We start from the raw sequence: 14,135 nt of genomic DNA on the forward strand, positions 1-14,135 counted from the left end.
AATAATTGACCTTACAGCAGGGGTAACTGTAGTTGTTGAGATGCTGGACTGTAATTTCCATTATCCCTGACCATTGATTATGCTGGCTGGCTGTTGTAGTCCAATAACAGCTGGAAGGCCACTAAGTTCCCCTTCCCTGCATTGTAGGGTTCTTGCAAGGCTTGTAGCTAGATGCATTAGCACTGAATATGAAAGTTTCCCACAACAGCTTGCAATTATGGTGGCATCTCAGAATCTGTATTCATTTTGAATACCAGTTCCTTACATCTCATAAATGTAACACTGCAGCATATCCCCAAAATTATTGATTTGGCAGGTGAAATGTTAGGCATCTTGCTCTGGTACTGAATCTAAAAATGTTAATATTAATGCTTAATAATTTGATAGTGTAAAAGAGATCCTTGTTACCTAAGATTTGTATGCCCTGCCATCCTATCTTAGATCTATTACTTGCGAGAACCCAGACATCTTCCCACAATGGAAGAGCTGATGTAACTTCCTGCAACAAAAACCATAAAAGTTTGTTGTTGGTACAGTACAATTCCCATCCCTATCCAGTATGGACTGGCAATATGAATGCTGAATAATAGTAGAAGAAGAGGAGGAGTTTGGATTTGATATCCCGCCTTTCACTCCCTTTAAGGAGTCTCAAAGTGGCTAACATTCTCCTTTCCCTTCCTCCCCCACAACAAACACTCTGTGCGGTGAGTGGGGCTGAGAGACTTCAAAGAAGTGTGACTGGCCTAAGGTCACCCAGCAGCTGCATGTGGAGGAGCGGAGATGTGAACCCGGTTCCCCAGATTACGAGACTACCGCTCTTAACCACTACACCACACTGGCTCTCTGAATAGTGATTCAGTCTGTTTCTGAAGATGGGCACAAGGCATCCCATGTAGAATTAAATCTACTTTTCTTTTATTTGAAATCTTGTGCATTCTGAAAACTACTAGTGCACCAGCTGGTAAGATCTTCAGTTAATGAAATGTGCTTGCAGCTTTTGTACATGCAGAAAATGATTTCCTGAAGGCGCAAAACGAAACCCTTTATGTTATAAATTTTAGCCATGCAATCTCTGCATTAAACCCAGGACTAGTTCTCTTAAATAAAAATCATTCATCTTTCTTTTTTCTCAGTCTCTGTGTGTAGATACAGACTTTTTTGTGGGGGTTGTCTGTTGCGCTGGGTGCTATATAAAGAATGAGGATGGGATAGGGATGGAGGTGGCGCTGTGGTCTAAACCACTGAGACTCTTGGGCTTGCTGATCAGAAGGTTGGCAGTTCAAATCCCCGTGATGGAGTGAGCTCCAGTTGCTCTGTCCCAGTACCTGCCAAGCTAGCAGTTCAAAAGCACACCAGTGCAAGTAGATAAATAGGTATCGCTGTGGCGGGAAGGTAAATGGTGTTTCCATGTGCTCTGGTTTCCATCATGGTGTCCAGTTGCCCCAGAAGCAGTTTAGTCATGCTGGCCACATGACCCAGAAAGCTGTTTGCTGACAAATGCTGGCTCCCTCGGCCTGAAAGCCAGACAAGCGCTGTAACCCCATAGTCTCCTTTGACTGGACTTAACCATCCAGGGGTCCTTTACCTTTACCTTTATATGAAGAAATCACCCTTATTCCAGTAGCCAGGAATCTTTGCCCCATCATCCTGTTGTGTAAACACTGATGTGTAAGGATTCACCACCACCACCCCAGCATCAAAACATGATCAGCACCATGTTCGTCGACAGTTTTGAACAGCTTTCCCTCCTTCCCTATCAAATCATAGGACCAATCAGATTCATCCAATGAAGATTCTTAGATAGAACAGTATGAGTACTGCCTGTTCCTGCACATGGAGACTTTTCCAGAGTGATACTGTTGCATAGGTACCAGAAACTGGTTTTATTTGTTTTAATAAAAATAATTTAGCACTACTCATATTTCAGCAAAACAATTTTATGCAAAACACTTGTTCTTACATAATTTGTACAGAAACCGTGAAACGATACATAAAACACCTCGAATGCATTGGGAAAGGGAGTGATATGTAGAGCATAAACAGCACTGTAAGAAAGAAGTTTTACAGTGTATTTCTACAATAATTTGTTCAGAGCACTTAAAAGTAGCTTCCAAGATGATAATGTAATGTACGGCCACAGAACTGTCTATGAAGAACAAAAGTAGAATGACTTACAGTATTCATTAATAATTTCTAATATCCAGTATTTCCTCCTGAAGGGGTTGAACAGCGACTTTAATATTTGTTTGATTGAGTTCTTTGTTTTTCCTTCTGGAATGAAATGCCGATTACTCCCTAGTACTGAACAATGTCAGAGGTTTGAGGCTCTCTTTCCGCTAAAAGGCTTGCCATGGATTTTGAAATTGTTAACTCTTCTTCTGCTGCTTCTTCCGTTCCACAGCTATACGCAAAGTTTTGAAAATCAAATCTATGTTATTTTGGATGTTGTACTCACAAAGTTTTACTAGCTTTTGGAAGTCCTTTTCTGAATACCGCAAAGTATATACATCATATGGGCCAAAGGTACTGGTAAGATCACCAATATCACCATCTTCCATCTCCTCAGGGCTTCGTTTCACACCTAAGATTTAAAAACAATATATAAGTAGGTAGTTTTATTTCAGAGGGATAGCCTGGTTTTTGTTGCAGCAAACACCACAGAGAGTCTTGTGGTATCGTAAAGACTAACAGATTTAATTCAGCATAAACTTTTGTGGGCAGGAGTCCACTTCTTCAGATATATAAATTGTTAATTGTCATGCATGAGGTATATGTACATGGGAAATAACCCGGAAAGAAATAAAGATATCATCTTGGTGAGGAAAATAGGGAAGGCTTATTATTGTCTTCAATAATTTGTACAGCAAAATGCATTACAGACTTTAAAGCGTCTCTTTTGGAAAATCATTCTGTTGGAGTGTAATTATTCTTCCCTTTATTTCATTTTCTCCTCAGTACAGAAGCAGTGTGCCCGAATCTTCTTTCGGAATGTGTGGCTGAGACCGGACTGAATTAAAACTGGGTCTTTAGGTCTGAGTGCAATACTTCATCCAGCTGACTGTGCTATCTCAAAAATCAATGCTTTGGTCCAAATGCTGGCATAGAAGACCTATGACATCTCCCATCTCCCAAGTACAACTGCAGAAAGAAACTCAATAGCTTTTTGGGGTGGCAGTATTTTTAGAAGAGCACATGAAGCCACATGTAATCTGGGACATGCACAGCCCAGTGTCCCCTCCGATGTTGCAAAGAATATGACTGGTGGGGAAAGGGGGCGGGGCGTATCCTGAATTGTGTACTGCTTCTGTTTAGTAGTAAGCGTGTCTTACCCCTGCTTCTTCATTTTCCTTTTGAAACAACTCTCTTAGATTTCCAACTTAGTCAAAGAACAGAATTGATCATAATGTAATGAAAAGCAAAAATTATCAGACTTGTATAGACTTACCAGGCGCTTTATACTCTTTGAATGTGTCACACACTAAGGGGAAAAGAAGCACTATTGGAATTTCAGGGCCCTCTTGATCTCCCACCAAGTAGCATTCCTTCAGATCACCATCGTCCTTTGGTATAATTTGAGGGAATGGGACTCCTTGTTCTGAGAAATACTCTGCGGCTTTTTCCAGAGGCTATGTAAGGGGGATAAAATCCAAGCATGATTTTAATAGTGGAGCCATTACTTGATAGACTGGAAGTGCATTCGCACATGCCTAATTCGTAGACTTTTTTTAAAAAAAATCTCTGGTTTCCCCAATCCCAGCAACATGGAACACTGCAGAGTTTGCACTTCACCTGTGACCAGAAGGTCATCTTAAATTCTCCATTAAAGGGCTTTGAGATTCTATCTCAGCTGTGTGGAAGGCAAATTATGCTGCAGAACGAACTAATTATATTGTTAACCATCTCTTTTTGGGGAGAAGGGTGCCCTTAGTTGCCCAAACTTAACTATGTGAACAGCTTGTAGGGTGATTGGAAACCTTAAAGAACCCCACCCATTAATATCAATTTTGTTCAACCTTGCTCAACTCCCAGAACTTCCATCTCTGTTCTGAGTAAATAAGAGGAAAAGTTGGAGAAAGGAGTGCTGAGGGCAAGAGAAGAAACACCCCCCCCAAAGCCCTTGAGAAAGTAAGTCTTTAAGGGGATTAATTGCTTTGGGACCTTTCATTTGGTAAAAAGTGCTATAAAAATCTCATAAAATAAATCAATCCACAGTTGTCCCAGTGGTAGCAGCTGTATCAAAGCAAAAGGCCTTTTCTTTGCAACTGAAAGAAAGAAAGAATGGGAAAGAAGTTTTTCTCAGTGTGGTCTGGAAACTTGGCTGGTACTGTTCTTTCAAACAGGACTGAGAACATACAACCCGTGCATAGGCTTTTAACAGCTCTCACACAAAAGTCGCCTCCTTATTTGTGTATTCAGAACTGACCTCAAAATATATGTCTTGTGTACATGCAAACAAAAAGCAGCAGAACTTCTCTAGAAGAGAAAAAACTGATTTGGTGGACCTAACTGCTTTCACAGAAGCCGTGGTGCAATGTGAATAAAGCTAGCAGAATATTTATCTTATCTCTCTTCCATCTGACAGGGAAGACGTGTGAAAGACAGCATTTGTCAGTTTCCCCTTCTCACAGCCCTGGTATTGCTGATGGCAGAGGAGGAAACAGCTGCAAGAAGATGATTTCAACAGAAGAGAAGGCACAGGGTACAGACCATCAACTTCCTCTTTGTATGATAGGGACAGAAATGAGTAACCGACTGTCAAAAGCAAATAAGTTATGCACACTCCCATTATTTGTGTTGGGGGGGGGGAAAGCTGTGCTCAAGATTACTTACCATTATTTGTGATCCTGCGCTGTAATTTAAGTGTATTATGAGATCCACATTTCTTCCCTGCCTCATGAGTGGTGGGTAGCTGCTTTCAAAGGCAAATGCATTATCTACCAGATACAGGTAATCTTCAGCTCCTGTCAGCTGGTTCGGAAAGGTATCAAGATCACAGTCTGAAAGAAATGAATTTGTGGTCAGAAACGGGCAGTGCTGCTCCTACGGGGAACATAAAGAAACAGAAAATGCACTCAAAATATAGTTCTCCCCACTCATGACATTTCAAGAGACTGTCCATTTCTGGTCTTTGAACTTCTGCCTTTCAGTAACTGGGTAGAGCACACAGTTTCTGTTGCCTACCCAGGAAGTCCTTCCCCTCTGGAAGAAGATGAAATGGTCAGTCCTTAAAGACTCCCTGATTACCATATGAAGGCTTTAGGTATTGGCCAAGCAAGCTAACCCAAGGGAACTTTCATTTAAAAAAGAGCTCTTGCTATACCTTTCCACTTTGAAAATTCGCTGTCTAGGTATTCGTTGTGCATCGGGCAGCCTCTCAGAAAATTAGGGACCACCGAAACTGCTGGTCGCCACATAATGACATTTTGAAAAGCATTGGCAAGGCTGTCCGGAGGATACTGCATACGGGTAGGGAGTTTATCTGTTGACGGATACCAAGGACACTCCTCTGTAGAAGGAACAACATATGAAATGCATATTTTTCTATGTTAGAAAATAGTAACCATGCTATGAGATCCTTGGAATTTACAGTGCTTCATTTCCCCATACCATCTTGGCTTTCTACAAGTTTGGTTTTGTCTCAAATCTACCTAAAACTCCAAAATACTGTTCCAAAGCTGGTCTGCTTATATATGGTCTGCTTCATATATAGTTTCTTAATGTGATTATGTGCAACATTTCATCTGCCTGCATCATGTAGGTAGACAGCTGTTACCCCAGCTCTGTTCTGCACCAACATATGTCATAGGTGTCATCTATTGTTGATATAACCTGCACTGCTGTGTAGGGCCAGCATTTACTAGCCATTTGGACTAGCAGCGATAGCCATGAGATCCAGCCCAAAGCCTATCTGATTTGCAGGAGTTAAGCTCAAAAGTGTTATCACTGCTGCAGGAAGCAAACATTGGGAAACACCTTTGTTGGTAGTATTCCACTCTAAGCTCATCCAGTCAGTATAATACTCACTTGTGCCCCCACCCTTGTGCTAATTGTCAGTGTTGGGTACCAATAGGGTAAACTGTTTTTTAAATGAGGTTTTGAGTCCCTTAGTTCCTTTTACTTAGAAAATCAAAGTCATACTTTACCAATATGTCCCTGTTACCACTGTCATACTTTATTTAAAAAAAGAAAAACTATTTTGTTTAAGGTGTAGCTTATTATAAAAACATGTCTTTGCTAACACAGGCACCATACAGGGTTTACACTTTGCTGCAAACTTGTGTTTTGGAATACAGTAGTTGGTAACTAAAATGTGCCCAGGGAAGTGAAACTGGCCAGATCTGTCTGTTCTAGAAAATGTGTAACTAGAACTCCAGCTGAAGCTATGCACTGAAGTTCCTGGCCACAGACATCCATTGCTCCTCTAAGAGCATGGGTGGTCCAGCAGCATCTCAGTGCAATGCACCTGATTGTTCAGACACAGTGCTATCCCATCAGAAACTCTGTGTATCACCAATTGTTGGTCATTTGTATCTCCATTTTATCTGGATTTAGCCTCAGTTTCTTTGTCCAAATCCAGTCCAGTACAGATCCCAAACACTGGTTTAGAATCCCCATTACTTCTCTGGAATCTGTTAGAACTAAGAGATGGAGTTATGGGGGACAGTACTCCAAAACTGTGGATGGCTGCTCCCATTGGGTTAACGTAGGTGATGAACAGCACAAGGATACAGTGGTGCCTCGCAAGACAAAAATAATCCGTTCCGTGAGTCTCTTCATCTAGCGGTTTTTTCGTCTTGCGAAGCAACCCTATTAGCGGCTTAGCGGCTTAGCGCTATTAGCGGTTTAGCGGATTAGCGGCTATTAAAGGCTTAGCGGCTAAAAGGCTATTAGCGGCTTAGCGGCTTAGAAAAAGGGGGGGACCGAAAAAAAATCGGAACACTCGCAAGACGTTTTCGTCTTGCGAAGCAAGCCCATAGGGAAATTCGTCTTGCGAAGCAGCTCAAAAACGGAAAACCCTTTCATCTAGCGGGTTTTCCGTCTTGCGAGGCATTCGTCTTGCGGGGCACCACTGTAACAAGATGGACCCATGACAAGATGGAGTCCCTCAGAGGTACTTTCTGGAATCAGCTCCAGATAGGGCTGGAATCATCACAATACAGTGCCATCTCAGCCCCAGCCTAGCTAGCCAATCCGGAGAAATCCTGTGGTCTATGATACTGGAAAATGCCCAGAAGGACAGCAGAACAAACAGGTACACACCATCCTGTTTCTTTTCTGGTAAAGGTCACCTAGCAGGGCAACAAAGTCAGTCCCAGGGACAAAACCAGGCCAAAGTAAGCTTGTGATTATTTTGTATATGGCACTAATAATTACTGGTGTGTTTTGTAGCATTGCCTTAAAGAATTGTAAAATACATCACTGAAATACAAAAGGCCCAGTGATGTGTTGTGCACATGTAGGGCATAGTCATGTTTGTACTTTTTGCCCTGCCCTGACATCAGGTCTCTCTCTTCTGATAACCACAGGTTGCCTACAGTTGTCCGTGAAGTCACCCCAAAAAGCAAGCTCCTGCTTGTGTGCATGATCTGAACACCTGTACAGGCAGAAGCCTGTGTGTTAAGAGCTGCTTTATGGGCAACTGTGATGGTTACTGAAAAGAGAGAGGCAAGGCTAAAAGCACTACTCCCAAGTAAACAGAGCTATAACATACACACAAATAGCACATAAATAGGACTACAGAAGGAAAGTACATAAATGTTCTGTCCCCATAAATAAACAGAGCAGAAACAAAATGGAACAGTAACTTACCAAGCTCAGTTATTCTATTTCGTGTCCACATCTGCCAAAAATCTTCCGTACTAACACTCATAAACCAGACATCCATAATATTTATAGAAAATACACTACTCCAGATTCCTGTGATAGGGAAGAAATTGGGAATAATTTGTGTAGTTTTCATGTTTGAGATGCCCATGTTACATAGTGCCTAAAAGTGGGTGAGCTGTGAGTCTATTTCTTGGTTCAAATCTCACCTCAGTCATGAACCTTTAGGAAGAGCCTCTACTCAGCCTTCTGTTTATGCTAATATATTAATACTGGTATACATTTAAAGACTGATAGGGTATACTGAGATAATGTATATAAGAGACTTTGAACAAGAATTGAGCCAAAACTTCTCAGATCACCCAAGAGTGCTAAGGAACAAAGCTAGGCTGGGGACATTGGCCTGGCTGCCAACACAGTTGCCACCGTAAGCAAAAAAAAAAAAAAAAAAAAAAAAAAAAGGATATAAATGCTGGAAGGGGAGAGAGAGAAGCAGCAATGTTGATGCCACACCTAATGGTGAGGCACATTTCCTAGAAACTGGATAATTTCTTATCCCTCCAGAGACTAATTGACAAAATGGTACCCATTTTTGCTGCCTATGAATAGGGTGAAAAAATCCAGGAAGTTGTTTTTGCTCTGTTCTAGTTATGAACACATAAAATGTTTTAAGATTGCTACATCATTATAATTTATAGTTTCTTAGTATAAGCACACAGAGCCACCTACTGGTAAAGTAGAACAGAGCACATGATGGGATTTGAAATTATTGGTTATCAAGAACACCTAAGTAAGTAGCTCATTAGTAGCAACACTCCAAACGCTGCAATTATGGAACTATCATAATTTATTTTGCGTCTTTGGTGCAATCATCAAATGCATTCCCACCCTCTTGCTACTTGCATATAGGATGTGGAAGTGCCTATTTGCCAGCAACAAGATATAGGAAATGTTTTGTGCATGCTCTTCTAATACATATTGGTCACAGTAGATGATAATTAAGCACACACTTAATTTAAATGTGCTTTATAATAAGATAGATATGTCCCAAATATGTTTAGTCTTTCAGTGTTTTATGCCAACATAGGAAAATTCTAAATAGAGTAGGTTTTATGTGCTCATAGCAGTGGCAAATAGATTGTTTATCAAAAGAGCCTTACTGTACACAGAACTATTTATAATCTGCTAGAGCTCTGTGCTAAAGACTCAAATACTCCTAAAAATAAAAGTATTTTACTATTATTGGCTACAATCCTGTGCCAATTAATCTGAACTAGATGGGCCATTGGTCTGATTCAGCCAGATCTTCTTATGTTCTTAACTCAATGGGACTTACTGCTGAATAGGTGTCTATAGGACTGCCCTATTAATTACCTTCCAAGAAGCAGATCCGTGATTCTGGGATTTTCTTCATCAAATGACCCATAAAGAATTCACTGCCAAAATGTTCAGCATGAATGTAGGCTCCATATTTTTGAAATCCCACTTCATATGGGGTGAACTCCAACCATTCTAAAAAGGAAGCCACAGAAGAGTATCTTTTAGTATTCCTAAATTACATGAATCAGCCTTTCTAGTCCTCAATTCTACTGTTTGAGAATTAAATGCAAGCATATATTTATAAAATATTTGCAATTACCTCTAAATCCCCGATTACTTAGTTTTTCCTTTACATTGAGACAAAGATACACAGGCAGAGGGTTCTGGCCATTAGTCAACGCCCGCTGCTGATCTGTGAGTTTATTCTGATCTACCTGTTTGTGAAAGGCAGAAAGAAGCGGTTAATGTAGCTGAAAAGGGCTGTAAGAGGCTGTTCTAGAATTTATACTCTAGTGATGGCATCTTACTCTAAACCGAAGCCCAAACTATTGTGCTAAGTTAGTGTGTTAGCCTACTTTGATTCAGCTGTTCTTTCTGAGGGATACGTGCAATTAAATTCTGCCCAACCCCATTCAAAATGAACATTAATGAAAGGTTTTTGAAAGAGCTTGAGGCTTCCTGCATTGAAAACTCTTTTCTTAATGAAAGGTACAGATACTCAAACAATGGACACAGTTGTGAAGAGCATATTGCTAAAATTTTCTGTACAAACAAATGTTTCTTTGAGAAGCCTCCCTAGGAAGCTGCCTTATAACAGGGTTGCCATACGTTCGGGATCCAAACGGGAATTTCAAAAAATTGACAAAATGTCAGGGTTTTTGCCAGAACAGAACCAGGAAGTGTGTGTTTGTGTGCTTTTTACTTCTTGCAATATGGCCACCCTACCTTATAATGAGCCAGACAACTGGTCCATTTAGCTCAGTACTGATTACATTGAGTGGCAGTGACTGTCCAGGGTTTCAGGCAGGGTTTTCTACCTGGAGATGCCAGGAATCCCCCCCCCCCCCGGAGATGCTGTTACCACTGAGTGATATCCCTTCCGCCAATATCATTTGATGGGAGTGATTAGAGGAGGCTCATTAGCCCCCATTCACACTTCATTCCATGCAAAGGGGCTCCACATAATTAAAGGGTAGCATGGCTGTCCCACAATCCTTATTCCTGAAGTTGTGCCTGGTCCAGTTCCATCCTTGGCCTCTGTACATTTAAAGTGTGAACTGGCTAGACTTGTGATTGGGAGCAGTGTGGCCCCATGACCCTTGCACCCAGTGGCGTAGTGTGGGTTGTCAGCACCCGGGGCAAGGCAAGTAATTTGCACCCCTAACCCGTGGATTTGCGCCCCCTAACCCTAACCCCCAGATGTTGCGCCCGGTGCGGCCGGCCCCCCCTGCACCCCCCACGCTACCCCACTGCTTGCACCATATGGAGTTTCTTCGTGTGGGATAACACGTGAAAGCTGAGGGATTCCTATATGCATCGAATGTATGATAAACACCCAACTATTTGCAGTGCACGTATATCCTTTTCTGACTTCAGACACCAAACATCACAGTGTACAATGAGGATTGATATAGATGTTCCATCAACACCTCCACAATATGGCGCTCAGGCAGAATTTACAGTGCTCCCACCTCAGCACCTACTGGTAGGTGCCAACTCCCTGGGGCCCTGGGGGCCCAAGCACCCACAAAATTCCCCATGAAGGGGCTGGGCGCCCACAAATTTTGGTGCCAGGGCCATGCATGCTGGATGGCACACACAGCCCCAGGGACAAACTGACACTCCTATCTGACATTATATTTTGGTATGTTAAGAAGCATGGTTGGGATTGTGTTCAATGAAGCACTAAGCAGCTCATTCCATCAGCACAATGATCATCACAATCCTTGCAAAACGTAATGTTCCCTCCTCTCCTCTGTCTGCCCACTCCCTAAATCTGTTCTAGTGTGTGTGTGTGTGTTCCCACAATCTCTAGAGCAGATTAGGGTGTGGAGGGAAGTCCTATTCCACTACCAGCACCGTATTTTTCGCCCTATAGGACGCACCGGCTCATAGGACGCACCTAGATTTTTTTGGGGGGGGGGAATAAAGAAAAAAAAATATCCCCCCCCCAGGCGCGGGGCTGGGGAAGCTCGGGCTTTGGCAGCTTTGGCATCGCTCTGGGAGCTTGTGGGGCTGGAGGAGGGGAAAGCAGAGCTTCCCCCTCCCCCAGCCCCCAGAACGGGACCCAGAGCCATGTGGAAGCTGCGTGCAGCTTTGGCATCGCTCTGGGAGCTTGCGGGGCTGGAGGAGGGGAAAGCCCTCCACCAGCCTTCTCCCGCTGTCCCCCGAGTTTGCGGGGCTGGCAACGGGGAGGAGCAGGCTTCTCCCCCCGCCAGCCTTCTAGCCAAGTCAGGGGACAGTGCGAAAGGCGCGCTGCACCTCTCCCGCTGTCCCCCGAGTTTGCAGGGCTGGCGACGGGGAGGAGCAGGCTTCTCCCCCCCCAGCCTTCTAGCCAAGTCGGGGGACAGTGGGAAAGGCACGCAGCACCTCTCCCGCTGTCCCCCGAGTTTGCAGGGCTGGCGACGGGGAGGAGCAGGCTTCTCCCCCCGCCAGCCTTTTAGCCAAGTCAGGGGACAGTGGGAAAGGCACGCTGCACCTCTCCCGCTGTCCCCCGAGTTTGCGGGGCTGGCGACGGGGAGAAGCAGGCTTCTCCCCCCGCCAGCCTTCTAGCCAAGTCGGGGGACAGTGGGAAAGGCGCGCTGCGCCTCTCCCGCTGTCCCCCGAGTTTGCGGGGCTGGCGACGGGGCTCTCCTGAAGCCTGGAGAGCAAGAGGGGTCGGTGCGCACCGACCCCTCTCGCTCTCCAGGCTTCAGCGAAAGCCTGCATTCGCCCCATAGGACGCACACACATTTCCCCTTCATTTTTGGAGGGGAAAAAGTGCGTCCTATAGGGCGAAAAATACGGTAATTCTTGCACTTCTGCGATTATTTAATTGAATACCATCCATTACCTAGCACTTTTCTGTGTGGAGAAAAAACAAAATGGATTTTACTAGTAATTTGGGATTGCTGTCTTTGGGTAATTTATTCTTATGGAATCAAACACTTCTGTGATATACGCTACTATTTTGTAACTAAAAAAATTATCCTGCCCAGATGCCTCACTTCATCTTACTGGGATGCAGGTTAGAAACTGAGATATGAAAGCTAGCAGCTAAATGGCACCTTAAACCTTGGTTGTGGGCACAACAACAGAATGTCTAGGCATGCTTTTTTATAACAAGATGACAAAGCTGAAAACGAATGAACTACAGCTAAAATATTATGTTCATTTTTCACATGGTCTAGTCCTTCCCCTGCCCATCCCCCACCCCTCACTAATATTCTTAAGAGGGTCTCTTCTCCAGTCTTCAGGCAGTAGCTGGAAGTGGGAAGGCAGAAAAGGGTCCTCTTTTCCTTCCACTCTGCAAATCTTTTAATCTGAAATCTTAGGCGCAGTACTGCGCCCAGAGCTCAGAAACTGCTCATGCTAATGAAATTGCCTGTCACAAAATTGTGCCTAGAACAATGAGAATTTTGAACACTGTTGGGATGTATTTGACTTAATCAGAGTAAAGCTGTTGAAACTATTAAGCTTGTCACAACTAATTTAAGTTCATTAATTTCAGTGGGTCTACTCTGAGTATGATGGAACTTGAAATGCTTCATTTTTGCTAGATTGTACCCCTAATCAAAACTAGGCATTAGCTGGTGTTTTTAGAGTAAAGTATATAATACCGTATCGTGTAGCATGGCTTCAATGATAAGTCCCCAAAGATCTGTAAAAGAGATATGATGCCCTTCTTGATAACGCTGCCACAGCTCCTTTGAATAGTATGCTAGACGTTCTGGGGAAAAACTGGCAAGGAACTTGTTTTTTTTCAGTTGTTTTTGGACTTCAATGAGTGGCTCTTCTAAATTTTTATGTGACCAATTAGGATCATCATACAAATTTGCCATTGTCCTGGAAAGAAGCACAGTAAATACAGATTTGGGTTCAGAAGAGGAGAAACATGAAATGTAGGTGTTTGACACTTTGTGGCCATGTCTTTACTTGAGTTCTAGGTTTGGGGGATCCATGTGAACTGTATTGAGAGCAGCAATTATTGGAGCATTCCCAGTAAAAGATTGGCCATTTGTGCTAGCCAAAGATGATAACTCAGCTTTCACTACTTTGAGAGCCAGTGTGGTGTAGTGGTTAAGAATGGTGGACTCATAATCTGGTGAACTGGGTTCGATTCCCTTCTCCTCCACATGCAGCTGCTGTGTGACCTTGGGCTAGTCACACTTCTCTGAAGTCTCTCAGCCCCACTCACCTCACAGAGTGTTTGTTGTGGGGGAGGAAGGGAAAGGAGAATGTTAGCCGCTTTGAGACTCCTTCAGGAAGTGATAAAGCGGGAAATCAAATCCAAACTCTTCTTCACTAATGACCACAATCAAGATTTGTATATGGAATAATAGACAAAGCTTTACCTAATGATTTCTGCTTCTTATGCAGTTGTTAAAAGCCCAGCACTTCCATTTTAAGAAGTGGGATGGGTAACCAAAACTACATCAAAAAAGCTACAGAATTAATAGGCTGAGATGATTCAAGCAACATTGACCATTCTACAGTAGGAAGGAAGGAAGTGCATTTCTGATCCCAAACTTGGTGATCAGTCAGATTTGAAAAAGAATCAAAATCCATCCACCTAGACTGCTGTAATTCACTCTACCTGGAGCTGCGCCTGAAGATAGCCCAGATGTTTCAGCTGGTTTTGGCTAGAACCAAATTAATTAGATAACATTACAGCGATCTTGTACCAGGTATACTGATTGCCAATTTGTTCAAAAGCTCAATTCCAGCTGCTAGTTTTGACCTTTAAAAGCCTATATATGGTGTGGGAAACCTGTGGCCTTCCAGATGTTATT

At 43.0% G+C, this 14,135-nt stretch overlaps 1 protein-coding gene across 2 annotated transcripts in view; it reads right to left on the reverse strand.

Annotated features, from left to right (window-relative positions):
- Nucleotides 1-1,854: 1,854 nt before the first annotated feature.
- LOC308594776 (cytosolic phospholipase A2 epsilon-like) overlaps nt 1,855-14,135 on the reverse strand; it is a 42,830-nt gene continuing 30,549 nt past the window's right edge. For both annotated transcript variants that reach the window (XM_081208239.1, XM_081208240.1), the window contains 8 exons: nt 12,963-13,188; nt 9,464-9,578; nt 9,199-9,336; nt 7,810-7,917; nt 5,321-5,506; nt 4,831-4,997; nt 3,446-3,626; nt 1,855-2,581 (listed from right to left, as the gene is read on the reverse strand). In XM_081208239.1, coding sequence (XP_081064365.1) covers nt 2,367-2,581; nt 3,446-3,626; nt 4,831-4,997; nt 5,321-5,506; nt 7,810-7,917; nt 9,199-9,336; nt 9,464-9,578; nt 12,963-13,188 — 1,336 coding nt within the window. In that variant the 3' untranslated portion in view covers nt 1,855-2,366. The remainder of the gene's footprint in view (nt 2,582-3,445; nt 3,627-4,830; nt 4,998-5,320; nt 5,507-7,809; nt 7,918-9,198; nt 9,337-9,463; nt 9,579-12,962; nt 13,189-14,135) is intronic.

The sequence above is a fragment of the Podarcis bocagei genome, assembly GCF_964188305.1.
Source record: "Podarcis bocagei genome assembly, chromosome: 1".
NCBI classification, from domain to species: Eukaryota; Metazoa; Chordata; class Lepidosauria; order Squamata; family Lacertidae; genus Podarcis; species Podarcis bocagei.